This window comes from Uranotaenia lowii, chromosome 1 (assembly GCF_029784155.1).
Source record: "Uranotaenia lowii strain MFRU-FL chromosome 1, ASM2978415v1, whole genome shotgun sequence".
NCBI lineage: Eukaryota > Metazoa > Arthropoda > Insecta > Diptera > Culicidae > Uranotaenia > Uranotaenia lowii.
Window position 1 is genome coordinate 187,268,979 of NC_073691.1, and position 27,908 is coordinate 187,296,886.

Here is a 27,908-nt window from a genome sequence, read left to right on the forward strand (position 1 = left end):
AGGAATGCCACTGTCCTGAACGTCTTACGTGTCGCTCTGTCTTAGTTTAATCCGTTTATCATTTGTTTGTCTGTTTGTTTTTCTTCGAGCAGGAATGATACATTCCTTCTATCATTTTCTCCTATTGCTGTGTATATTTACATTGAGCGCAAATCTTACGAATCAAACCATTTTTTTCCAATCACATATATTTTTGGTGCTTTTATAGCAAGCCTGCCGAAAACATCGCGCCACCAAGCGATGTAATTGCGTTCGCTCTCCGACCGAATAGCTCTTAGAGATGGACACGGTAAATGATCAAAAAAATACGATTGCAACTTGTTTTCCTTTAGTCAAATAGTTTCTACATATGTACAAAAAAAAAACTCTCGGTCTTCTGTTGCACCCATTCCAAGTAATTGGAGAAAAACTGAATCTGGTTGAACTACTATGTAGGTTTGCTGTGTTGTTCCCTTTCTAATCGAACCCTTTACTTTGCTCTAGATTAAATACTATTATAAACCATAAACAATTGTAGACACGTTTTCCCGTTGAATGGTTCTTCCACTCATCTGTTAAGTTGTGTCAGTTTAAGCTAACTTTTCTAAACTTCCATTCCATTTTGTATGTTTTCTTGCTCTCTTTCTCTTCAAAATACCTTTTATGCATCGATTTCTCCCCATAAAATGTATGGCGACCGTCGTAAAATTGCTGAACATAATTTGCCAAGTAGGTTCCCGCCGAGGTTCCCGTGGAAGTAGTAATGCCTCGGCCACTTCAACTCGCTCCAATCGCAGCCAGCACGCCAAGGACAACGGTGCAGCAGCCGGACATGGACATGGAGCTCACCAGAACGAGAACGTCACCGTAGAGATTTCCGAGATCCGAACCTAGATTCCAGTAACCGTTTCTCGCAGCATAACCGTGACTAATGAATGAAAAATAATTGAAATTTTAAGAAAAACAAATCTTCTACAAGAAAAGGCAGTTGATTGCCCGATGTTAATAATAATGGAAAGAACTTTGATGTACCGATACAGCGGCAAAAGATAAATACATTAATGAAGTACTAGATCTCTCTTTCATCCAACGACTTGCTAGGGACCATTTAAGCATGAACTGTGTGTGTAATACGACTTTAAGAAAATTTATTCTAGGAATTAACATCTGTAGGCCAAGAAAACAATTTGAAAGAAACGCAGTCCTAGGCACCGTCATTTTTAGGAACACTATTTGAAATATAGGAAAAACTAAACAAAAATGTGAATCAAACTTCTCAAGTGATCTTTTTACTGAACTATAACGAACAAAATCAAATTCTTACAGCGTTGCTTACCAGGAGGGCTGAAGGTGATGGGTGAGAGTGCCCTCCTCCTAAAAGAGAGAACCTTTTCCATGAAACTCAAAGGAACAAACCAAATACTTAGAACACGCGCGCATTCTAACGTCTATCCCATTGTGTGTGGAATAGAATCGGTCATAGAACATATAGAGATCAACAAATTTAACCAATTACACAAGATATATCGTAGCTGTTTCTAGTGACATTTCCTTAGCATCTTCCAAGAATTCAGATAAGAATAACTTTATAGGAACAACCGAACAAGAGAAAAAGCTTTCCTTATAATACTGTGGAATCAATTTCCCCAAACATAAATCCTACATTGAAGATAGAAAACGACCCAGGTGTGGTGCTAGAAGCAAAGCGTCGAAAAGCGCAAAGAATCATCGTCATATCGTAGCAATGTCCCGATACATAGTGGCTTCAAATTTAAATAAAATCCAAATTCAATTCCGTAGCAACAAAAATTCGTCTGCGTCAGAATACCATAAGGTGCGCGTAGTGCTAGAAGACGTATTTTTTCAAATTATAGTAGTGTGACATTTCCAGAGATCCAAATAAAAGTAGAAAACGATGAATTATTTGCGAACCAAAGGTGGAAAATTTTTTCGTTTATCTCGCTGAAATTGTTCGCTTCGAACTGCATCGTCTTACTATGGAAAAAACAACAACAACAAAGAAGAGTTTAGCTTTAATAAAAACCTATTAACATTAGCAGTCAACCAGAGAGAGGTAACCCGCTAGCAAACGTATCCATACACTGTAGCCTTTTTCCTTCATTAGTAAGTCGAGTCCAGTTAGAAAATGAGTAAAAATCTAAGATATTCTACAATACTTGAAACATGCAGTACAGCTTTACATCGCGATAGGTACAATGACAAGGCAAATTTATGCGCTACATTTTAGGTGTATCAATAATACTATTTTTTCGAGTTTCGTAAAAAAACCTATCAATACACAATATGACAATCCAAAGTCTAGAAGAAAAAAAAATGGCCGCTGAATCGCAGAAAAAATAAAACATCATTGATTAAAATGCAACACGTTTTAGCCAACACGCATTGAAGTTGTTGAAATGCATAAGCCTGAACTTTTTAGTAGCCATCTGCAACTGATTTTAATCCCACGCAAGCTCTCATTGATACTGGTGAGTCGTGGCTCACACGATAGATGGCAGCATTATCGCCACAAATATCAGCTACAAACATTGAATTTATTGACAGCGACAGGTGTCGAGATTGGAAATCGAACTAGTGTTGAAAGTATGACATCAACAATGACTGCTTTACACCAAATATTGGTGCAGAAATATAAATAAAAGTTAGAATGCCCCTTAGAGGCAGCAAGGATCAAAAATATAAGATAGAATAAAACACCCCTCTTAAGGATGAAAGAATTCTTCAACCTTTTTATAATAATAAAATATATTATTCAGATTTTATTGCATTCTTTTCCCGCTGTTTTCAACTGAGCTTTTGTTATCTCACGAAACTAAAACCAAATAAAAATTTCTCAAGTGAGGAGCGCATGTGATATTAAAAAATAAAACAAATCTATTTCTAGCATAATGTTTACAAACCGTAACAAGAGAAAAAAAATAACTTGCCTCAAAAATATTGTTTTCCTTCGCCAAAGCAAGCGGTGTAGAGGTAACAAATAGTAAACAAAAACGAAAGTAAAACGTGAATCAACAGAGAATGAGTACTAGATCAGTGATTCACCACCGAACGGGAAAATCCACGGCGCCAACTTTGGAATGTTTCTCCAAAAATAGGGGAAGATTTTCGGAGAAATATTTCGTTCTTTGCCATTGACAATGGACCAGTCTATTCGATGAGTGGAGACTTGATGTTCGATTTTTCTAGTTGTTTCGCATCTTTCCGTTTGGAAAGAACGCTGCGAAAATGAGCAAACTGTCCGCACATAATTGCATTTTCACTGACACACTGTTAAACTATACTCACACATTCACCACAATACACATACAATCAAAAATTAAAAAGCTCCCGCTGACATTGCAGATAGCAGAAGTTGTTTAAGGCGTTTGTTGTGAACGAATTGTTAAAATAACTCAGTCCCCATACCCAGCTTCGGTTTGTGTTTTCTCATCTTAGATTTTCGATTTCATTTGTACTTCACTACAAAAAAAAACTAGAATTAACCATGACCAAACAATGAACCATGAAAAATGCTTTAACGAATAAACTTGAAAGTAAAATCGAAATCATTATATTGAATAAATAATATTTAAAGAAAATGCTAACCGCTTGAAAATCAACTTAACAAAAACAAAACAACCCTAGACCGAAAAATTAAACTTATCTTTATAATAATAAGAATAAAATTTGATTTGCCAATCAACAATACACGATGGATGAGCACAATGAACAATGATAATTTGAATGAACACAAACGGCCACACAAAGAAATTTTGTATTACCATTTAAGTGTTGAATCAAAATCCCTTAAAACTTGAAATAAATCCTTTCTAGTGTTATGATCCAAAAGTAAAAATATATATATGAATACAAAAAAAAATAGAAATATTCAGTAGTCAACTAGAAATAACGCTGTCACCAAAAATGGCGTTAGGCTTAGGAGCGTGAAAAGATTAGCTTAAATCGATTGTAACAATTAATACCTAACAATGATTAGAGAAGCTAGTAACAGATCCAGAGTTCAAAACGTTCAAATTTTGAAATTTGGGGAAGAATTTCAAAATTACAACGTTTTGCTCATTTAGCAGTAACCTATTTAGGTATAGTATATACAGTTCTTGGATTATTCACCATAAGATTCACACAGACACAATCAAAAATCACATACACTAACCCATTGCCGAGTATTCATGCTTTTTATTTTTTAAATGTTTTTAAATTAGAAAAATCATCGCAAATCAACACAAAAGTTGAAAGTGAATGAAATAACTGAAGCTGAATAACGGCTCTCGAAATCGAAGAGATATGAACATAAAAACTGCTTTTATTTACTGACCCCAGATTTGAGGTACACAACTATGAATAGAATGCTATCTAACTATTTTCTATCTACTTAAAACACTAAAACAATAAGAATAAAACCACATCGCGAAAAACAAAAAATGAATTTGACAAACAAAATCAAAGACTATATTCTTGTTCTATCTCCTATTTATGAAATGAAAACAAACAAAAAAAAATGCAAACAAAAACAACGCGCTGTATTCTATTCTTAAAGTTTATTTTATACGAACGTTGAAACAAAGTAAACAAATGATGAACACACACAAATACACACTAATAAAAATCACTCACACAAACACAGAAGGAGGAAAATCTTACAAGTGAAAACAAAAGTAACAAAAACGGCAAGTAATGATAAAACTACTAATAAACACAGATTTAAACAAGAAAATAACTACTACTTCAATTGTGTTGGCGAACGACGGAGTAAAGCTAAACCCACACATTCAAAGCTAGGAACATGCAAAATACGACTGTAGGAAAAGAAGTAAGAATACAATTGAACAGCGGAATCTAATAAAACCAACAAAGCGAAAAAGAAAACCGAATACCAGAACCTATCGCCGCATAGAAGTATGGATTTTGAGCAAAAAAAAAAGTATGAATAAAAAGTAAAATATATACTAGCTAAGATGTATCACTTTACAGAACTTAAAACTTTTAATAAAAACATATTTACTTTACATAAACTAACGATAAACAGGCCGAGATCAGTGTTGTTTTATTTGAATCCGAAACAGAAAAAAAAATATCAACTTTGGAATTGGTAGTAGTGGCTCCAGAGAGGACGTTAGGTGTTACAGTTTGGAATTTTTAGATTCCCGGACATATTTTGACCCAGGTGGCATTTTTTATCTCTTCGGAACAAAATTTTGGTATGCTGACAGTTATTATGGGTTTTATGTGATCTCTTCAGACTAAAGGGTGATACGGTCAAAATTTGGTCAAGGGAAAACGCGTGTAAATCGGTGAAATCGTTTATTTAAAAAATCAAATTAAATTACTTTTTCAAGTTTAATTAGTATAAAATTCAGGAAAAATATTAAGTTAGGCTTCCGCTATTCCAAATCCGAAATGCCGGGCCTTACGCTTAACCCCTGCCATCAGATTTTGTACATCCAACTTGTCCACCTTCTTCGCCGCAGAAAGCCAGTTTGCCTTGAACTGCTGCTCGTCCTTAGCAGTTTTTTTGGTCTTCTTTAGGTTCCGCTTGACAATAGCCAAGTATTTCTCAATTGGGCGGAGCCCTGGCGTGTTGGGAGGGTTTTTTGTCCTCGGGAACCACCTGCACGTTGTTGGCGGCGTACCACTCCATGGCCAAGGCAAGATGCCAAATCCGGCCAAAACAATACGGAACAACCGTGTTTCTTCAGGAAAGGCAGCAGACGTTTATTCAAACAGTCCCGGAAGCTATGAAAATGCTGCTTTTCAAGCCATAGGTACAGATAGCTTGCCAAAACAGATATTTCTTCGCGAACCTTGACAGTTTCATGTGCTTGAAAATATCTGCTACCTTTCTCCTCACTTTTGCCGTATAAAACTCCTGTCCGGGAAGCTGCTTGTAGTCGGCTTTGACGTAAGTTTCGTCGTCCATTACCACGCAGTCAAACTTCGTCAGCATCGTCGTGTACAGCCTCCGGGATCACGCTTTAGCCGTCGTATTTTGTTTATCATCGCGATTTGGAGTCACTAACTTCTTGTAAGTCGATAGTCCGGCTCGTTTTTTGGCTCGATGCACGGTTGTAGACGATACACCCGGCTTATTTGCGGCATATCGGAGAGAGAGGTTATGGTTTCGCTTGGAACTACCGGCAACTCTCTTTGTCGTCTCAGCGGCTTCCGGTTTTCGATTCCCCCCCGATCCAGACTTCCTGGCTGTCGACAAACGTTCCCCAAACACTTTGATTACATTTGTAACGGTTGATTTGGCAACTTTTAGCGATTTTGACAGCTTTGCGTGCAAGTAGCCCGGATTTTCGTGATGCGCGAGCAAAATTTTGATACGCGGCTCTTCTTCCTTGGACGGAATTTTGACAACTGAAGAGTGAATTCCAAAATTGAAATAGGAGCAACATTCTACACACACACACACCTTCAAAATGAGGGGTGTTCAGGTTTTTTAAATGCAAAATTGAAAGAAATACGTCAAGTTGATATTGACCAAATTTTGACCGTATCACCCTTTAGCATGCTACCCGGGGATAATTCCATTATTCACATGTCTCATTCGATTCTTCGAAATAATGAACCGGGGAAGGATTTAATTCTTTGCATTTATTTGTCGTTTGTTTATTTTTATCATTTTTTTTCAGTTCACTCATATCTGAAACTAAAGTAATCATCTAATTCATTTAGCTCAACATTTTGAGAATATCTATTCATATAAGTAATGTAATTTGGAAGCAAGCGCAATATCCGGTATTTCTCATTCCTATTCACCAGAATATTCCAGAAACATGTGAAAATTTCAAATACTTTTATTTAAACAAGTCGTTAAAAATTGTCGAGAACCAGTGCCATCTGTGGCGCCGATGAAAATTTACGAACCAATTTTTGAAGTACCTCATGGGGTGCAACCGTATATGTTTTCAAACATAAATAAACCAACATCTTAGTAGTATGACAATTTGTTTCTAGGTACAAAATACAATAAGGCTTAGTGACTTGAGTGACGAGTGACGTGACTTGAGAAATTTCATATCATTTTGCTGGCTTAAATTGCCTCTCTAGCCTCGAAATTTTCGTTCAGATGAGCTGCTATTAGTCTTCAGAGCTCATCGATACTCAAATTTCTTTCCTGATGCATTTTCTGGAGTCGGGGCGTAGAAGTGAAATTTCGTGAGTCACGTCCCTCGAGTCGCAGAATATGCCCCAACAAATAACATCTTTTTTGTAAACTTGAAAATTTGGTAAATTTATCTGGTTTATTTTATCTTCATCGTGCTCAATTAGAAGCTAACTAACAACTTTAGACAAGTCAGAGGAACCAATTATTGTATCCAGTTGAGATGAAAATAAACAGTCCCACGCAGCCTTATTGATTCTAGGCGTCTCTAAGTGGTATCATATCCGTTTCTATAGTACAATATTTAGTACTATATGCTAGTTGAAAGCAATTAGCAAAACATCTAAAATTTTAATAATGAAATGTATGAAAAACTTCAACATCGATTTGCTCAAAACTCGTCAAATAGTAATACCACGTAATACGACCCCTTCAAAACTGACTAAATAGATTTATATTATTTTGTTTTGTTTCCATTTTGACAGTTCTTTCCAGTGTCCTTGAAGACATCTGGTGGCTCAATTGAAAAACATAAAAATTGATTCAAAACGGTCGACTTTACACACTATTCAAGGCTTTGCTTGTACAGCTGTTCTACGTATCGGAATTTTTAATTTATTTTTTTTTAATTAGAGAGGCTTGCTTGGTAGATTCGCCACTGTATCGGAATGCAAATAAAATTTAAGAACTTGTGTAGTAACAACTTTAGCTGATAAGGCCTGTTCAAATAAAACTTATCAACTTGAAGTTACTCTCTGGAGCCACTACTATCAGCTCTCCTGCCAATTTCCTGAAAACTAACATTCGAAAAGCACTAGGTTAGCTGCGAAAAAGGTCATGCCAAATTGACCAATTCGCAAATTGACATATAACAAAAATGACAAAAATGACAAAAATGACAAAAATGACAAAAATGACAAAAATGACAAAAATGACAAAAATGACAAAAATGACAAAAATGACAAAAATGACAAAAATGACAAAAATGACAAAAATGACAAAAATGACTAAAATGACAAAAATGACAAAAATGACAAAAATGACAAAAATGACAAAAATGACAAAAATGACAAAAATGACAAAAATGACAAAAATGACAAAAATGACAAAAATGACAAAAATGACAAAAATGACAAAAATGACAAAAATGACAAAAATGACAAAAATGACAAAAATGACAAAAATGACAAAAATGACAAAAATGACAAAAATGACAAAAATGACAAAAATGACAAAAATGACAAAAATGACAAAAATGACAAAAATGACAAAAATGACAAAAATGACAAAAATGACAAAAATGACAAAAATGACAAAAATGACAAAAATGACAAAAATGACAAAAATGACAAAAATGACAAAAATGACAAAAATGACAAAAATGACAAAAATGACAAAAATGACAAAAATTTAAAAAATTACAAAAATGTCAAAAATAACAAAAATGACAAAAATGACAAAAATGACAAAAATGACAAAAATGACAAAAATGACAAAAATGACAAAAATGACAAAAATGACAAAAATGACAAAAATGACAAAAATGACAAAAATGACAAAAATGACAAAAATGACAAAAATGACAAAAATGACAAAAATGACAAAAATGACAAAAATGACAAAAATGACAAAAATGACAAAAATGACAAAAATGACAAAAATGACAAAAATGACAAAAATGACAAAAATGACAAAAATGACAAAAATGACAAAAATGACAAAAATGACAAAAATGACAAAAATGACAAAAATGACAAAAATGACAAAAATGACCAAAATTACAAAAATGACAAAAATGACAAAAATGACAAAAATGACAAAAATGACAAAAATGACAAAAATGACAAAAATGACAAAAATGACAAAAATGACAAAAATGACAAAAATGACAAAAATGACAAAAATGACAAAAATGACAAAAATGACAAAAATGACAAAAATGACAAAAATGACAAAAATGACAAAAATGACAAAAATGACAAAAATGACAAAAATGACAAAAATGACAAAAATGACAAAAATTTAAAAAAATTACAAAAATGGCAAAAATGTCAAAAATAACAAAAATGACAAAAATGACAAAAATGACAAAAATGACAAAAATGACAAAAATGACAAAAATGACAAAAATGACAAAAATGACAAAAATGACAAAAATGACAAAAATGACAAAAATGACAAAAATGACAAAAATGACAAAAATGACAAAAATGACAAAAATGACAAAAATGACAAAAATGACAAAAATGACAAAAATGACAAAAATGACAAAAATGACAAAAATGACAAAAATGACAAAAATGACAAAAATGACAAAAATGACAAAAATGACAAAAATGACAAAAATGACAAAAATGACAAAAATGACAAAAATGACAAAAATGACAAAAATGACAAAAATGACAAAAATGACAAAAATGACAAAAATGACAAAAATGACAAAAATGACAAAAATGACAAAAATGACAAAAATGACAAAAATGACAAAAATGACAAAAATGACAAAAATGACAAAAATGACAAAAATGACAAAAATGACAAAAATGACAAAAATGACAAAAATGACAAAAATGACAAAAATGACAAAAATGACAAAAATGACAAAAATGACAAAAATGACAAAAATGACAAAAATGACAAAAATGACAAAAATGACAAAAATGACAAAAATGACAAAAATGACAAAAATGACAAAAATGACAAAAATGACAAAAATGACAAAAATTAAAAAAATTTCAAAAATGGCAAAAATGACAAAAATAACAAAAATGACAAAAATGACAAAAATGACAAAAATGACAAAAATGACAAAAATGACAAAAATGACAAAAATGACAAAAATGACAAAAATGACAAAAATGACAAAAATGACAAAAATGACAAAAATGACAAAAATGACAAAAATGACAAAAATGACAAAAATGACAAAAATGACAAAAATGACAAAAATGACAAAAATGACAAAAATGACAAAAATGACAAAAATGACAAAAATGACAAAAATGACAAAAATGACAAAAATGACAAAAATGACAAAAATGACAAAAATGACAAAAATGACAAAAATGACAAAAATGACAAAAATGACAAAAATGACAAAAATGACAAAAATGACAAAAATGACAAAAATGACAAAAATGACAAAAATGACAAAAATGACAAAAATGACAAAAATGACAAAAATGACAAAAATAACAAAAATGACAAAAATGACAAAAATGACAAAAATGACAAAAATGACAAAAATGACAAAAATGACAAAAATGACAAAAATGACAAAAATGACAAAAATGACAAAAATGACCAAAATGACAAAAATGACAAAAATGACAAAAATGACAAAAATGACAAAAATGACAAAAATGACATAATTGACAAAAATGACAAAAACGACAAAAACGACAAAAATGACAAGAATGACAAAAATGACAAAAATGACAAAAATGACAAAAATTACAAAAATGACAAAAATGACAAAAAATACAAAAAGACAAGTTGACGAAAATGACAAAAATGGCAAACGTGGTTTCCATTTTTTCGCTTTTCTACAGATATTTCTTCAAAATAAAGTTTTAACTAATTGTCGGCGTAATACTGATACATACAGACGAGACTTTACACATAATCTTGTATTAATGGACCATATGCACAATAGCGAGTTCACTTCGACACGGAACAGCAACCAACAAACAAGACGCAAAATTTGGTCGTTCCGGAATAATTACCGGAAGACTATAAAGGAATGTCCGCCGGGTCAGCGTAAAATTCTGTCCGTCATTGTCATCATATGGTGAGCGGCTTGGAATGTCCGGAAACCTCCGGATGTTATTTACTTCCCGTGTGAAGAAACATCCAGAAGTGTCAAAACTTTCCACCGCTCTGTAATTGCAATACAATGCACCGGAATAGCAACATCCGGGTATATACAACAAATTTTAACCTTCCTTTAATTCTCTGAAAATTAACAACCATCGAATAAAAAGGATAAATTTGAGTTCGGCTGCCGAACTTAGTATTGAGTATGCCTAGCAAAACTTAGTTTTACGATTGCCCAATCAAACTCAAAATTGAGGGCTGCCACTGCCACTGAAGTGCTGTTTTGAACCAAAACTACTTAATTTTTCTTTGAAAAAAAAGGAGCATGTATAAAACCTGCCGTAACGCCGTAACTTCCTAGCGTTACAGAACGTTTCGAGATAAGACCAAAAACATCGCACGAGTTTCAAAGTGTTTATAAACAAATTGGTTTCGTAAAAAGTTTCTCAGTTTATTTTTATATATTTGGGTTCTTAACGTTTTAATAAAACACCGGAAAATGTCTGCTGCATTTAAACTGGCGAAGAAAAAATATACGCAACAAGATCTGCGTAGGATTATGAGCGAAACTAAAGCCACGGGTGGAAAAACACAAACCAGCTCACAAACCAATCGGATCGATTCTCCGCTTGCAAAATATCCTTTTCAAATAAATTTCATTGTTTTTTTTTTTTTTTATTGAATATAACCTAGGTAAATCAAATTTTCCTTAACTAAAGTCTTTGTTAACACGTACAACGAATCTGGACAGCTGACTTGTGCTTTGTGTCGATCAGTGGTGCGTTCGGAAGCTGTCTGGAAAGTGCACATCAATTCAAAGCAACATCGAGAAAATATCGAAGAGGCTAAAAAGCTGAAAGAGAAAATAGGATCTCAACCGGCACCTGTAAGTTCAAATCCTCAACAACAGGATGCAACATCACTTCAAGGCTCGTTCAAAAGGCCATCATCTCCAAACGCACATGATGCCGAAAAGAATAAGAAAGTAAAAGGAATTTTGAAAAATTATGCCGTTCCAAATGAAACCAACAAAACGGACCTTCCTTCTGATTTCTTTGATTCAGGAAGTAAAATAAACAAAAACCTAGTTAACTTAAAACTTCCTTCTGCCAGCAGCGCTAATCAGTTGCCAAAAGACTTGAAAGATCCACCGGAAGGGCTCAAGCCTGCAGATGAAGGCCAACCACAGGAACCGGAAGCAGAACTGCCGGAAGGATTCTTCGATGATCCGAAAGCCGATGCTAAAGCGCGAAACATTGAATACCGGGACCCCAACGACGAGGAGTGGGAACGTTTTCAGAAGGAAATTAAAGAGGCCACCACCGAATCGATGGCCATTATCAATGAAGAGCAAGAAGAATCCACGACCGAGCGTCAAATTAGCGAAATAGACGAGCAAATTAGAAACTGGTCCCGGGTGCTAGATTTGGAGCGGAAAAAGGATGAGGTACGCAGGAAGACGTTGCATTCTATGGAGGCGGGCGAACGAATGGTCGTCGAGGTAAAGAAAGAGGAAGCCGGTAATAGCGATGAGGATGATGACGATGGTCAAGATTTTGAGGAGTTTCCCGATTGGAGAGCAAAAAAGTCTTTCAAATAGTCAAGCAAGTAAAGGAGAAACCTTGTTTATAAATAACTTCGTTATAGAAACTGAATCTAATTTTCATTCTACCTTATATCATAATTCTCGTTATTATTGTTATCTTGTTGTTCATTCGCTCATATGCAGCATTCACTTAAGCGGTTGATTGTTCCTTTTCCCGCAACTGTTCCTTTGGTTCTTTTTCAATAAATCTTTTTTAGATTTAGTGAAAGAACAGAGTTCAATTTTAGCCTCGCGTTTGAGAACACGTTTGCGTAAAATGAACTTTACAATACAATGCTATGGATTGAATTATACGTTTGTATCAAATAAAACGAACTGAAGAGTTTGGCCGAATTCCGATGTGACATTTTCAAAACTAACCCTGAAATCGTAATGCCGTTATTCTATCTGGTTCTGTTCCATGCAGGATATCATTTGATACTATTGTATACAATATTAGAGCACCTGTATCCGTGGTCTATTTTTGGGTCTAATTCATACAAGCATTGGACCAACGAAATTAGATCCAATCCAGTTAAAAAAATTATTAACCTCACTCATTAACTGTCGAACGTTAAATTGGATCCAAATCTCATCAGTTTTAGAGCAATCCTACCGGTTCTAAAAAAAAGTGGAGTTAAAATTGGTATAATGGACTACAACGGGTGCGGTTGCTGCGGTCGGAATTTGAGTCAATCATAAATCTCATTATTGGTCACCCTATGGAAACTGACGTTACTCTATCGAAAACATCGCATTTGGAAATTTGTTTTCGTTTGAGAGTTCGCCGCGCCGCACTCGTGTTGATTTTTTTAACCACAAGTACGAATCGTTCCGCAGAATCCGCAAAATTTCTGCCCACTTAATTTTCAATTCAAGTAGCAATGACTGATGCGGAGGAACTAAACGGTGTCGACGACGGATCCGACAAGAAGCAGAAAAAAGTTTCCAAGCATGACAGCGGGGCAGCGGATTTGGAAAGAGTTACCGATTATGCGGAAGAAAAAGAAATCACCTCTAAAGGAATCACAGATGTATGTATAACCTAAAAATAAAAAGGTAATTTTAAAATTAAAAATCTTTTTTTTTCAGGCCGCAAACAAATTTGAATCGAAACGAAATAAGGAAAATGAGGAAAAATTAGCCAAAGAAAGAGAATTACAAAAAGTTCACGTCAAGAAAGAAGACATTGAGCTAATCGTAAGTATTGTTCGGTATCGCTGTTAGTTGTTTACTGTACCTCGGAAACGTAAACATTTCAGATCAAAGAAATGGAGATCTCTCGCAGCAAAGCGGAAGAAACGCTTCGGGTACATCGAGGCGACGTGGTGGCTGCCTTAGAAGCCTTGACTAACTAAAAGGCACTGAACCTTTTCAACAAGTAAATTAAAACCTTAGTGGAACCTGTGACTTCGACTCGACTACCCAGCCATTAGGTACGTTTGAAACCATTTATATCAAACATATTTGAGTCCTGAAGTGAAAATTTCATAATTTGAATAATAATTTTGAAATTTGTCCGATGTCTGATACTTTTGGAAAGAAATCCAAATGCCAGTCTTCCGCTTTAAACACCCAATTTCAATTGCCAAATTTGCCATTGAGGTAAGGTAGAAATGGATTCGAAACAGCACTGTTGAAAGCTTGTTAACGAAACGCCTAAGGTATTGTAAAGCTCTTACTCTATAGCCGCGTTCGGGAAACCGAGGTAAATGACCCCAAATGGGATAAAAATGAAACTTCCAAACTTCGAAAGAATTGCGGTAAAGAATATTAACCTTCTAGTGCCCAGCCCCGCCTTTAGGCGAGATTTACTAAAATTGCCATGAAACCGCAAGAAATAGTTATATTGTACAAACAACCCTCTGTGGCATGGTGTATGGTGTCGCCTGTACTATATCCAGGCCATTTACTCAGCCCCAGCCGGGGTGGAGGTGGTTTTTTGTTGTTACTGTTGCTGTTTTCGCTAGCAATCGTTTGTGTTCGCGACTACGTCGTGCTTCATCCGTCATATGAGTAGTGAGGTTCCGTCAATTGAGTACGGAGCCGTTCTGTTTATGAAAATAAAAAAAAACTAGTCCGGTCAATCGTGACGGGCAGAATTTCTCAACCCTGATCAGCACATCAAGTGCAATTATGCATTACAACAGCCTTTCGAGTGCTATGCTGCATCATATTATAATTATACTACTCTTTTAAAATGTAACTAGCATTTTATCAGCTTTGCACAATGCTTTTGAAATGCAACATAGCTCTAAATCAGAATAACAAGTGCTATGTTTTCTAAGCATTAAATTGGCATCACAAAAGCTTGCTTTAATGCTTTTTTGCACTATGTAAGCACTACAGTGGCATAAGGCCAAAACACATTAGCATTGATTGATGCTCAAATAAAGAAAATTTAGGGCACTGGTTTGCTCAAAATTTGATTCAAATAGAGCTTTTCTCCAAAGATTTAACGCGGACCTGACAAGTTCACAAGCAGAGTCAATGTCAAATGTCAGAGCCATAGATGTCATGAGTTCGATTCCAGGTCATCTTCAGCCGACATAAAATATGAAGGAAATTCAACCCGAGAGATCCGCTTAATAATAAGCCAATATAACTACCCAGCAAACCATTAAGCACTACTGTAAGCTAAATATGAGCTGCATTTAAGCATTTCAGTGTCTGTTAGTTGTTAAGAATATTCACAAATGCCAATAGGCACTGCGACATTCAAATGTCAAATAAGCCTTGTGTAAGCTAAGAGAGTAAATCTGAGTGCCAATAACCGGCTTCATGCATGACATTTTGAAAAAAAAAAAATAAAAAAACAACAAGTGTTAGAAGAGACACAAAGGTGAAAAGAAGCAAAAATCCCCGATCGAGCTGCCTCCTGAATCAGAGGATTCTACTTACAATCAAAATTTACAAAAGCCGGTGATGGAGCTGTTCCAGCGGTTTGGGGAGCAGAAGCAGTTGAATCTAAGCCAGCAAAGGTACCGGTGGATCCCCCACGAGCTGTTCAAGATTCCGTTCTACCGAGATGTGGAATTGAAAAGTGGAGAAAGTGGAAAGACCTACGAAAACTTTAAAGGAGGAAAAGTCGGAACCAGCGGATGTTCCGAAGAATACCATCCGGTTGGCCCAGAAGAAGCAGAAGTAAGCTATGCGCATTGAATGATGAATTTCCTTCCTTAAAACTGATATTAGAAATATTGTGTTTGAAAAATTGTGTTGTGTTGAATTATTTAAATAAATCTTAAATTTTTCCGGATGGATTGGATTGGTTGTTTTTCCCTTCCTTTATCAAAAATGTTGTTATTGATCACTTTTTGTAACAACGTATGATATCATTTTTGGGAAACAGTTTAAGATCAGTGGTTTAAGTATGACAATTTTTCAAAGATTAAGCAAAGAACTAAATAGTTCAAGCAGCAGAGGCGCTGAGAAATGCTCTGTAGTGGTAGGTCGAGAGTTCAATTCCTGTTTCTGTATCAAAAATGCAGTCGACTAATAAATCAACAACTAGAAGTAAGATGGGAAGAGGGAGATAGGAAAATAAATACCTAAGGGGATAAAGGACAAAAAATAAACATTCTTTTTTCTTTTTATTCAGTGGGTTGTACCCACTGGAAAAAATATGTTGACAGCTTTCCGTAAGCCGTATATGAGCCGATTTGCAGGCCAAAACTGGCATTTAATCAGCACTGAAGTGGTATTCAGAGCCATTCGGCTCTGTGAGACATTTTCTATATATCACTATAATGCCAGCTAAGGGCCATGTTTTACGGCTTAATGGTTACTTGGGTAATTTAGTATCATGGCAGAAAAATGAAGCCAAACAAAAATCGATTTTTTTTTTCGCATGGTCGAACCTCATTTGAACACCGTTTGCATTTTCCCGCCAACGCTGTAGAATCAACGAAAGCTAATACAGTGCTTTTATAGGGTTATACCAGTTTCTGCACTGAAGCAGCAGTTAATTTCGCCAAACCTGGCTCACAGAGCTAATATGATGCACAGAATCAAGCTCTATAGCTGACGTTACTCGACGGATCGACTGGTTCGACGAGGAGTGTAGGAGGGTGATGAACGAAGATGTTGGACAGGGAGCACTTTCGGAGTGGAAAGGAGAGAACAAACTATTTGGAGGTTAAAACTGGAATGACTTTATTTTCTACTTTGCGTTCTATTTATACTACTCTGTTCCCTAGAGATTCATAGGGAACCATAGTTACACTGATTTGTTTGTTAATGATAACACCAACATGCGTGTGTTGTTATTCATCTCATCGATTACTTCGATGAGACGAATCTCAACACTCCTCCTCAACACACGCTGTTAACAGTTATCCAACTGCAATCTCTCCGGTGGCTCCTCCTGAAGTGGCTACTCCTCCTCGACACACACCGAACGTTATCGCCTTTAGCACGACTCGGTTTCGCTCGACGACCTTCCACCGGTTTCGCCCGACGACCATTTTCTGGCTCACTCGACGACAACCTGCCTTCGGTTCGCTCGACGACAACCTCCCGTCGGCTTGACGCTCCTTGCAGTCCGTAGCCCATTCTCAAGGTCTTTCGCCTTCCCAGCGGCCTGACGACCCTCTTCGAATTCCCGGCTCGACCACCTCCAACGGATTCCACGTTCGACACCTCCGCACGGATTCCCGGTTCGACTGCCTTCCAATTGGATACCAGGCTAAACCACCTTCCAATTGGACCCCTGGCTCGACACCTCCGAACGGATTCCCGGTTCGATGCCTCCTTCCGTCTGGCCGACACCCTTCTTGCTACCGATGCCGTTTCTCACGGCTCGACGCCCTTCGCAGCGAATCGAAGCTCCTCCTGAGGCCTAACGCCTCCCAGTGGCTCCATCCCGACGACCTCCTCCACTTGGCGTTCCAGTCCGACGCCCTTCCATGGCACCTGTTTGACGACCTTCCGTAGTTCCCGGCTCGTAAGTTCACCAGAGGTTCCTGGTCCGACGACCACCACCTGCCTACAACTTGACCACCTTCCACGGCACCGGCCCGCCAACCTTTCATGGCTCCTGGCACGACGAACTGCCAGTGATTCTGGTCCGCTCTCAATGGCTCCAAACCAACGACCCTCCAAAGCACCTGCCCGATGACCTCCCTCCCGTGTCTCCTGGCTTGCCGACCTCCAGCTGGCTTCCCGGTCCGACGACCTACCAGGCTCCTGGTCCGACAACCTCACACGGTTCTGGCTCGACGACGTGCCTTTGGATTCCCGGCGCTGGTTCGTCCTCTCATTGGCTTCTTGCTGGCTGGATACTGATTCCACTCTTCTCCTCCTTTCCACCAGTGCTGGGCCCATAACCTGTTGGACAGGGAGCACTTTCGGAGTGGAAAGGAGAGAACAAACTATTTGGAGGTTAAAACTGGAATGACTTTATTTTCTACTTTGCGTTCTATTTATACTACTCTGTTCCCTAGAGATTCATAGGGAACCATAGTTACACTGATTTGTTTGTTAATGATAACACCAACATGCGTGTGTTGTTATTCATCTCATCGATTACTTCGATGAGACGAATCTCAACAGAAGAGAATGCCGCGCGGGCGGTTGTAGTGCAAATAGGCACCCGTCGAAATGTGGAAAATCACCGACAGCGGAAGAGGCAGCGAGTCCGAATTTTCCAGGAGAAAAAGCGCCGCCTAGTGGAGAAGGAGCTCGAGGAGCTGGAGCATCGTTACCAAGAAACTCGAAAGTTCTATCAGAAACTCAACGCATCCCACAAAGGCTTCGTACTGCAAGCCGAAATGTGCCGGGATAAGGACGGAGGCATCTTGACGGACAATCGTGAGATGATCAAAAGGTGGAATCAGCACTTCGATGAACACCTGAACGGCGCACATGCAGGAGATCAAGACGGTGGGGGAAGGTATATTGCCGGCGTAGATAACGACGCAGAGGAGCCACTCCCAACGATGAGTGAAGTTAAGGAAGCCATTCGCCAGCTGAATAGCAACAAGTCGGCTGGGAAGGATGGTATCGCAGCTGAACTCATCAAAATGGGCCCGGACAAGTTTTCCGATTTCCTACACCGGTTGATGGTCCGGATCTGGGACATAGAACAGCTACCGGGCGACAAATTGGACTGTGCGAACTACCGAACGATCGCTGTCCTAAATGTCGCCTACAAAGTGCTGTCCCGAATCGTGTTTTATGGAGGGACGGTCAACGACGAACCAGATCTTCACATTACGGCAAATCCTCCAAAAATGCCGAGAACACCAAGTCCCTACGCACCACCTATTCATCGACTACAAAACCGCATACGACACGATCGACCGTGACGAGCTATGGGAAATCATAGACGAGAACGGCTTCTCCGGGAAGCTGACCGGACTGATCAAGGCGACGATGGATGGATGTGTGCGGATTTCGGGTGAATTGTCGAGTTCTTCGAATCATTCAGGGAGCTTCGAAAATGTTGTAGTAAGCGGTGATAACCGATGACAATCATGTTAAAAAATAAAATTTGTTATTCTATTCCTAACCATCAAACGAACAAGTCGTTTTAATTACAAAAGGTTATGGGCCCAGTTCTCTCTGCCTTGAAGTTGAGTACATGGCGTTATCTGGAGCGGTACAGGAAGCAACCTGGTGGAAAGGTCTTACTGGTCAATTCGAAGAAAGTGGTCCCCTGGTTATTCGATGTGACAATCAGAGCACGATTGCCTTTGCTCGGAATGGCGCAACAAACTCCCGTACCAAGCACATCGATTTGCGTCATCACTTTATTCGAGATCTTCTGGATAGGCGAGTTGTGGAGATCGAACATGTGGCATCCGACGATCAAGTGGCAGATGGTCTTACGAAGCCGTTACCCCGAATGAAGCTGGAGAAGGACCGAGAAGCTATGGGTGTCATCGCTTAAGGAGGAGTGTTGTAGTAAGCGGTGATAACCGATGACAATCATGTTAAAAAATAAAATTTGTTATTCTATTCCTAACCATCAAACGAACAAGTCGTTTTAATTACAAAAGAAAAGGCGATGGTGTACCCTGCATTATGTTCAACGTGGCGCTAGAAAGTGTTATTCAACGAGCGGTGGGTGAAATGCGTGGCCCGATTTTCAACAGATCCAGTCAACTTATCTGCTTTTCCGATGACATTGATATAGTCGGCAGATCATCTGCGGCGGTGGAGGAGATCTATCGCAAATTGAAACGCGAAGCAAGAAGGATTAGGTTGAGGATTAATACGTCCAAAACGAAACCTGCGGATCCGAGACCGACCGAACCCGGTTGTCCAGTAATAACAAGGTCACGATCGACGGCGACGAGCTGGAAATAGTCGAAAACTTCGTCTATCTCGGCTCACTGGTGACCACAGACAATGACACCAGCTGTGAGATCCGGCGGCGAGTTATCTGCGGAGGGCGTGCCTACTATGGACTCCACAAGCAACTGCGGTCGAGAAGACTTAGCCCTATAACCTGTATATGACGCTCGTTCTCTACGGGCCCGAGATATGGATATCGCTCGAGGAGGACCTGCGTACACTCGGAATATTCGAGCGACAAGTGTTAAGAACGATCTTTGGCGGCGTTCAGTGAACGGAGTGTGGAGGCGAAGGATGAACCACGAGCTCGCGCGACTCTACGGCGAACCCAGTTTCCAGAAGGTGGTGAAGACTGGCCGGATACGCTAGGCAAGACATATTGCGAGAATGTCGGACGACTGTCCTGCAAAACAGGTGTTCGCTACGAATCCGGTAGGAACAAGACGAGCGAGGTGGTTAGACCAAGTGGAGCGTGATCTGGCGAATGTAAGATGTCCGAGAAATTGAGAACGGTTGCCATGGAATCATTAAATTTACTAGTTTTCGTGTTTCGTGTGAGCTCTTAAATCTTTGGAAGTCAAAGCAGATTATACAAAACTAAATCTTAACCTTGACAAATCTAGCCTTTTAAATACTCTTCAATTATTCATCTTTACGCCTCCATGCCTTACTCACTACAGTTTTCAACATTACTTTTCAGCTGTTAATTTAAAACCTAAGTTTCACTGACTGAATGTTTGAGTCAATACCCCACAGGGTTAAATTTAAAATAAATAACTCTAAATTTTTCCAAACAACATTTCATTTCAAGGCACCATTTTGGTCATCTCCCTAAAGTTGCCCCACTGTATGGGCCATCGAACCCCGTGTTTAACAGCAACTAGCGTCACCACATATCTGGTCAAAAGTTGTATCAATGCTTCACGAGTGGTTGTTTCTCTATTAGAAAAATCAATTCAAACCATTCTACTTTCAGTCTTAGATATGTATTGTTTTGCTACCGTCGTCATTTATCACGTCTTTTTGCACTACTTGGCATTTTTCTTTGGCAGTGTCATCTTGACTTTCTTGATCATCTTGATAGGCACTATTATCTATTCCAGTTGTAGTAGTAGTGTCATTGACCGTTTGTTGATTCCCTGTGGCTACGATTGGTAACGTATCAATGGTTGTAATCCTTGCTTCCGGGCTCGGTGGTTCTTCTGAATAGGGTGGTGGGAACTCCGCCAGCGAAGTCACATCAGACGTATCATATGCGGGTGGGGCTTCGCCTCCGTGGTTCATGCGAGGGTTAACCGGCGAGGTGTTGTGACGTTCTTCAGTTGATCCATTAGGCTGTTGTGCTCCACGTTCCCGCTGATGGAATTCGTAATTGTGACGGGTTTCGTATTTTGGCGGTCTGTCACGCAGCCTACGCAGTACTCTAATCTGGAGAGAACTCAACGAAACCCGACTCAGACTGGATCGATGCAGATCACTGTTGAGCGTTTGGGCTGATGGAACCCTGAAAAAAATAAAGTTTCATCAGTCAACGTTTTTTAAAAACGGTTGAATATACATAGACCTTCTTACTCCAAGGTTGGCGGTTTAAAACTAACGTGAGCGCTCAACTCTATAGAGATGCTTATGTGACAAGGAAACATTTCGTGCAATCAAAAATAATGGGTGAAATTTGACATACATACATTAATCCTATACTGCATGAACTATGAATTCGATAGAAATAACTTAATTGACCTCTTGCTAAGAGATTTTTGGCAACAAAATCAAATTATTTTTTTTAATAGAGAAAAATTGAATTTTGCAAACTTTAATATAGTTTGAAACTATGAACAGTATCTACTGAATATGGCTAAAAAATGTAAGAAAAACTACTTGACCATATATGGGCTCGTCTGTCGTATAAAAAATTGGAAGAGTGGTACCTCGATCTACACATGAACATACCTTGACCTAGCTCTGAAAGTTTTGTACAACAGGGTTGCCAGGCTGATATTCCGACGATCATTGCGGTCGCTAGTGCTACTTGTGCTGCCGTGAGGAAAAACAGCGAATCCTGTGAACTGTTGGAACATTTTTTTTTTCAAACTCGGTACTGGCTGGTATCGTATGAAACTACTCACATACATTCACCATTCTGGTCTGTCCAACATCGTTCACACCATTTGCCTGCATTGCAGCGTGCACCTGGAGCACAGCAGATCGTGCAGTGATTGTTCTCAGGAGGACAGAAATCACAAGTTTCCGTTTCATAGTTATACTGGAATCCCGTTTTGCACTCACAGTAGTAAATGCCAACCTTATTGCAATTTTGAGTTGTGACATTACAAAAGTACTGACCACATTCTCCATCTGCGAACAAAACACATTATAGATGAACTCCTTGACAATATTTACAATGTTCAATAATGAAAATACCCCAATTTCCGACCGTTATCGTTATCAACGGCAATAGATAAGAGAATATCAACCCTATCGAAAACATTTCACTTCTCAATTTGATACGAGCAACAAAATATCACCGCGGTAAATCTTTCTTCGCACTAACATCGAGCATTTTACTTGATTTGCGTGCTTTTTAATCACTGTATAGCGAAATATAGCTTATTGAAAAAGAAATAGTTGTAGAATGCCCAAAACTCTCCTGGTCCGGTATGTGATGGACCGTATTCACGCACCACGCGAACGAACCACGGACGGATCTGTACAGCCCAGGACCGAAACCGAAACTGACTGGTTTTTTTATTTCTTAGATAACTGCAACACCATCCAGAAAACACTACCCCATCCTTACTTTTCTTATCAGAGCCAAGCTTGGCAAGTTCGAACGCCCAATATAATTCGCCAAATGTACCCAACGCTTTTGTAATACAAGCGTTTTAGGTATGTACAGGCAGTGAGGAACTTGCCGCCGCTGTTTTGACTGATAAGATACGGCGAACTATATTAGTTAGTGCATCTTCTTATTTTCCCATCTACTGATTGGGCCCTGCATTTATCCAAGGCTTTTTTTCGTTTTATATGTTTTTGAACAGTGAATTTGTATCGGAAGACTGATACTTGAGTAGTTGAAGTTAGATGTCGATTCGGTATAAGTTCAAATAGTTTTCCAGAAAAGTGGCTCCAGAGATCTGTCAAAATTTAAATAGGTAATCTACAATGATGGAAGCAGGTGAAGAAGTATGACTTCATGCATTTTTTCAGCATACCGCTTTATCAGAACGTGTTTGAGATTGTTGTTATTCTACTCTGTCAAATGTGTCAATATTTGTCAACTCGTAATAATTAGATAGAACTTTGATTTGAGATGGTTTTTTTAACTCTCAAGCAATACCCTACCTTGATGAAATTTGTACTTCATTTAAAACGAGACTATGATGTAACAAGTATATTAAAATTATACCCATTAATGGAAAATAAATATAAATGGTAAATAAATTCTTCTTTAATAAATTTCCCGTCTACTCTACTGAAACTGTGTATGAAACTTCAATTTTTCCTGATATAAGGTGAAGATCGTTGGCAATGGTTTTCTTGTAATACAGACCATAATCTCAAAAAAAAAATGCTTAATCAACCATCTAGTCAAGTTTAAACACCCGAGTTATCCGTTTAATTTTAACTTTTCTCTTTAAAAACTTCCCACTTCTCAAGAGCTGGGGATGAATAAAGATTTAGATTTACGATTATTTGATTTTGAACCACGGTTAACAACTTCTACTAACACTTATCGATTGAACATTGGATGAGGTTTTTCGATAATTTCCCCTTCATTGTAGATTTTTTTTTATATCATAGACACCTCAGCACTTTCGTGTCATTCGTGACTTGGCATGTTCATTTTCATTAAGTGTTTTAGATACTCATGTCACATTCCCTCATATATTCTAGAACAGCTGATTCACTGTTTTTGTTGTATTGAAGTATTTCAGTTAAATTTCCTTGAATTCCGTGTTTGATATGAGAGTTTTCATATCCTTCGCTTACTTACATAGTCTTACTTAGTCTACTAAAATATGTTGAACTGTGACCTAGACGCCACAGAACTGGGTATAAGTCTTGTTGTACCAATCCGAAGGCGACGAGTTAAAATTTGTTATGCTGAATTACATTTTCTGTCAGTAGTTTTTTTTGGTGTGTTTTTGATTTGCCTCGAAAAATATCTGTTTTCATGCCATTTATTACACCACACTGAACCCAAATTCACTCTTAAAATACACATGATTTTTCACTTAAAAACAAGAATCCAGTGATTTTCTTCCATTCAAGTGCGACATATACATTTCACTTGGCAGTCACTTAAATTTCAAGTGAATTCATCCACATTCACTTCAGGCGTCACTTGAATTTAAAGTGAGAAAAAATATTCACTTCCCCATCACTTGAATTTCAAGTGAATGTCGGGTTGTAATTGTTTTTATTTTCAGAGTTCAAAATGGCAAATTCTAAAGAGCAGCGTTTAAAGCTTATGCTGGATTTGGATTTTCCCAATTCTTTACCAGGCGATTTAGGCGAAAGTTTGTGTTAAACGTGACGTAAGAAAAAGTTATTTAAAGGTGTTATCATGTTTCAGTTTGTGGGTTGAACCGGACAGATTTTCTGGTTTGCAGCAGGGAAGATTTAGAAGTCGCACTATCCGCAGTAACCGATCTGCCTTGGGATAACGATGGAATTTTCCAATCAATAAATGTATGGCGAAAGCGTAATGTAAGCATTTGAAATCGAAGTGGTGTTCTATAAAAGTTCTTTTATTTAAAAACGCAAGAGATAATCAACTAGAAACTTACTTAGAAATTCAGATAAATTTCACTCGAACGTCATAGTGTAATTCACTTGACCGGTCACTTAAGTGAATTCACTTGACCCATCACTTAAAATTCAAATGAAATTACGTATGGCGAGAATTTACTACAGATGTCACTTATTTTTTAAGTGAAAATTATTTTGAATGCAAACATTCCAAATTGTGGATGTGACTAGACTTATAAAAAGCATCTTGAAATGGCTATACACACAAAATTTTCGAGGCTCCACTTAGCAAAAATATTGGGTTACTTTCGATTAGCAATAAGGGTTGTTTTACTTACGCGATAGCAAAATTGTTATTTTGCTTGATTTTGGTAAAAACGCAGCCTAGTTAGCCGCTTCGTTCGAAAAGCAGCCGCCGTTTTCGAGAAAAAAAAGTTCGACGCGAATCAGTGCGGTTGAGTAAATTAGATGCTGGCGGAACCTGTGGAGACTGGGCTGACAATAACGACGGAATGGAAGCCCGGTCAACATTGCTGCATGTGATGGACAATTGGATGCGGAAATGGTGGATAAATTCACATCGGGAGCGGACAGGTAAGAGAAGATTGGGCCAATGGAAAGTCCGGTTTAAAATTTGAAAAATTCTTTGTTTTCTTTCTACAGGTTGCTGCTGCCGGCGATAACAGACAGCATTGCCATCAGGATGATCGACAAGAAGGAAGCCAATCTGGACGCATCGGTTTTCCGCTTGGCGGATGGTCAGCTACCACGGCCAAGTGCGGTTTTGTTTTTTAGTAAAGAAAGTGTTAATTGAAATTAAAAAAAAGGTGTCAAATAAATTAAGTGAAAAAGTATTCTATTTTATAAACAGATATTTCCCCTGAATTTCCTGGAAAAATGGAAATTTCAAATCCAATAGGATCTTTTCTACCGGTTTTTGCTAAAAAAGTGAGCAAAAATTGCGGCGGCTAAATTTTTCTCTCGTTTGCTAAAATTCGAGTTAAAAAAATTTGCTAAAATGATTGCTAAGTTTCTAGCTGGTCAAATTTGAGCAAAATTTTGCTAATTTCTGGCCTCGAAAATTTTGTGTGTATGTTCACTGGAGGATTTAAATTTTTATTTGTGTATTTTATAAAACAGATTGACAATGTTCCATCATTGGCCAAAATTTTAAGCCAATAATCGACTTTCTGAGACATCGGAAAACCGGCAATTTTTGGTTTTTTTTTTTTAATTTTCAAGCCTATTTTTGTAAAAAAGAAATTAGAGATAACACCAGATTTCGACGTTGTGTGCATTTTTAAGTCATTTGCCATCGAAATTAAAATTTCGATTTGGTGATGCCCTTTGTTGATTTTTGAGGGTAAAAACTTTGAGCGCTTTAAGGCACCCCTTACTCAGCTGAAATTTTGCACAGGTCTGTTTTTTGGGTCAATCTACATCGGTTTTCGAAATTCGATATGACCCACTTTGGCGATTTTGCGACCAAATAGAAAAGGATCATCACCTATAAAGTTTGACATCCAGTTTGACATCTCCAGACATTTTTTCAAAATCTTCCAGACTTTTCTGAAAACGCGAAACTCGAAAATATCTGAAATTTAGTGAAAAAAATTAAAGTTCTTGATAACCAACGAACAATAAGTGAATATAATGCACATTTCTTGGTTTTCTCGTACAAAAAGTGGACAATTCTTCAATTAGGACTTGTCCTTTTTAACGAATAGTCACCGTTGATTATTATTATATGTTAGTTTAATGGAATTGCGGTGAACTTTTTACGATGAAAATTCTTGATTCTTGAATTTTCGTCGTAAAAAGTTCACCGCAATGCCATTAAACCTATCATGTAATAATAATCAACGGTGACTATTCGTTAAAAAGAATAAAAGCATTTGGCTTTGGGGGGTTTAAATAAAGGGTAAATATTTCAAAACACAGTTCAAAAATAAAATAGTTGGCAAAAGTAGGGACGTTTACGGTACTTGCGTGAAAACAATGAGTAGCGCTGCCGATAAAAACGGAATCCGAAAAAACCAATATTGTGAATTTTAATAAAATTTTTAGAAACGTCGCTGGTGAACTGGCAACAAAACACAGACTTCCGACAATCTAGTACTTCACTTTTCCTTGTCGGAAGTCGGAAGTCCGGACTTCCGAAGTAAAATTTAGTGCTATTATAACACATCGCTTGAACTGCAATTGCGCCTATTGATGCGGGAACAAGGGTCTAGTACGCACCTTTGAAGCTTTCCATAAAATATGCTCTTGGCTCATTTTCAACTTCTATAATATTCTTCCTACTAAGCATCTGCTTTATCTATCCGTCATTTAATTTCAATCTTTAATTCTTCTATCAAGAATTTTCGTCGTAAAAAGTTCACCATAATGCCATTAAACTATAGTTTAACTAGCACTGAAAATTCCGTCATATATGATGCTTCTTTTTATTTACATCACATGTGATGCGATTTTACAGATTTTTTTCGTAGTGTGTGTACAAAGTGATACGAAAGACGATGCTTACGTGGTATTCTTTACGAATTTATCTGAAGCCATTTACGATTTCGATACGAGAGTAATTCATATAAGAATAAGATGCGTCTTAAGAAATGTTATGCGATTGTTATAAGATTTCATTTGACATCGGTCGAACTAAATACGACTTCATACAACATATCGTAACTAAGTCGTATTTCATTCGGTTTCAACATCTTTTACGACGAATATACGATATGGTCGAATGTTAAGTGTACATGTTTACGATTCCGATTTCAATTGCATCGATATACGAGTTCGGCGATGATTTCTTTTGCGATTTCATGTTAGCTGAGAAAAAATTTTCTGTGTAAGATTACAGAAGAGCTGCGGCCAAGGTTACCATGACATCGAGCATATTGTTTGGTTGTGTGAGGTCCATCTTGTCGCCAGAACGACTTTCATAGACTCCCTTCGGGCCCGAGGGAAACCATGCACCCAACGTTCCAGTGAGGGATGTCTTAGCTGTGCTAGATTTGGACTACATGTTCGAAATTTATCTTTTTCTAAAAGCTATCGATCTTCGTCTATAACTCTTTTTAATTTCCTATTACGCTTTCTATCTTTTTCTCCTCTTTGAAAAAGTGCTAGACCTAAGCAATAAATTGTTATAAATACAAAATGAGTTAGGCTGCTTAAAATTCAAGGGTATGAGCCGTTTCAAATAAAGAAATTTAAATAATAAGATTACAAAAGCAAAAACCAAATTGTGGAAGATGGGTGTTTTGTCACATTTTGTATTCTTGATTTGATTAGATTTTTCGATAAAAATTAAGGTTTTGTGCAACGATGTAGTATGCGATTTTTTAGCAT

At 37.4% G+C, this 27,908-nt stretch overlaps 3 protein-coding genes, 2 long non-coding RNA genes and 1 pseudogene across 5 annotated transcripts; 5 read left to right on the plus strand and 1 right to left on the minus strand.

The window, feature by feature from the left end:
- The first annotated feature begins 6 nt into the window (after positions 1 to 6).
- Positions 7 to 5,023, plus strand: LOC129740296 (uncharacterized). Its single transcript, XR_008736197.1, has 2 exons — positions 7 to 289; positions 713 to 5,023. It is a non-coding gene; the product is annotated as an uncharacterized LOC129740296 (long non-coding RNA).
- A 6,294-nt stretch (positions 5,024 to 11,317) lies between these two features.
- On the plus strand, positions 11,318 to 12,600 carry LOC129739399 (zinc finger protein 830). The gene is made up of 2 exons (XM_055730836.1): positions 11,318 to 11,560; positions 11,657 to 12,600. The coding sequence occupies exons 1-2, from the start codon at positions 11,424 to 11,426 to the stop codon at positions 12,522 to 12,524; spliced, it is 1,005 nt and encodes a 334-aa protein (XP_055586811.1). The 5' UTR covers positions 11,318 to 11,423; the 3' UTR covers positions 12,525 to 12,600.
- A 668-nt stretch (positions 12,601 to 13,268) lies between these two features.
- On the plus strand, positions 13,269 to 14,027 carry LOC129739400 (huntingtin-interacting protein K). The gene is made up of 3 exons (XM_055730837.1): positions 13,269 to 13,543; positions 13,602 to 13,709; positions 13,772 to 14,027. Exons 1-3 carry the CDS (start codon positions 13,394 to 13,396, stop codon positions 13,865 to 13,867), a joined length of 354 nt encoding a protein of 117 aa, XP_055586812.1. The 5' UTR covers positions 13,269 to 13,393; the 3' UTR covers positions 13,868 to 14,027.
- Positions 14,028 to 16,480: 2,453 nt separating this feature from the next.
- LOC129739401 (uncharacterized) lies at positions 16,481 to 19,410 on the plus strand. The gene is made up of 2 exons (XM_055730838.1): positions 16,481 to 16,594; positions 18,068 to 19,410. Exons 1-2 carry the CDS (start codon positions 16,583 to 16,585, stop codon positions 18,815 to 18,817), a joined length of 762 nt encoding a protein of 253 aa, XP_055586813.1. The 5' UTR covers positions 16,481 to 16,582; the 3' UTR covers positions 18,818 to 19,410.
- Positions 19,411 to 20,778: 1,368 nt separating this feature from the next.
- On the minus strand, positions 20,779 to 22,525 carry LOC129739582 (uncharacterized; annotated as a pseudogene).
- Positions 22,526 to 24,833: 2,308 nt separating this feature from the next.
- LOC129748452 (uncharacterized) lies at positions 24,834 to 25,411 on the plus strand. Its single transcript, XR_008737740.1, has 2 exons — positions 24,834 to 25,151; positions 25,221 to 25,411. It is a non-coding gene; the product is annotated as an uncharacterized LOC129748452 (long non-coding RNA).
- The last annotated feature ends 2,497 nt before the right edge of the window (positions 25,412 to 27,908 follow it).

Bases quoted from the DNA above. Each gene is read 5' to 3' on its own strand.
- LOC129739400 (XM_055730837.1), top strand. From the start codon at position 13,394: ATGACTGATGCGGAGGAACTAAACGGTGTCGACGACGGATCCGACAAG. The intron at 13,544-13,601 runs GTATGTATAACC...TTTTTTTTTCAG, and splicing joins CCTCTAAAGGAATCACAGAT to GCCGCAAACAAATTTGAATC. The intron at 13,710-13,771 runs GTAAGTATTGTT...TAAACATTTCAG, and splicing joins AAGAAGACATTGAGCTAATC to ATCAAAGAAATGGAGATCTC.
- LOC129739399 (XM_055730836.1), top strand. From the start codon at position 11,424: ATGTCTGCTGCATTTAAACTGGCGAAGAAAAAATATACGCAACAAGAT. The intron at 11,561-11,656 runs ATATCCTTTTCA...CTTTGTTAACAC, and splicing joins ATCGATTCTCCGCTTGCAAA to GTACAACGAATCTGGACAGC.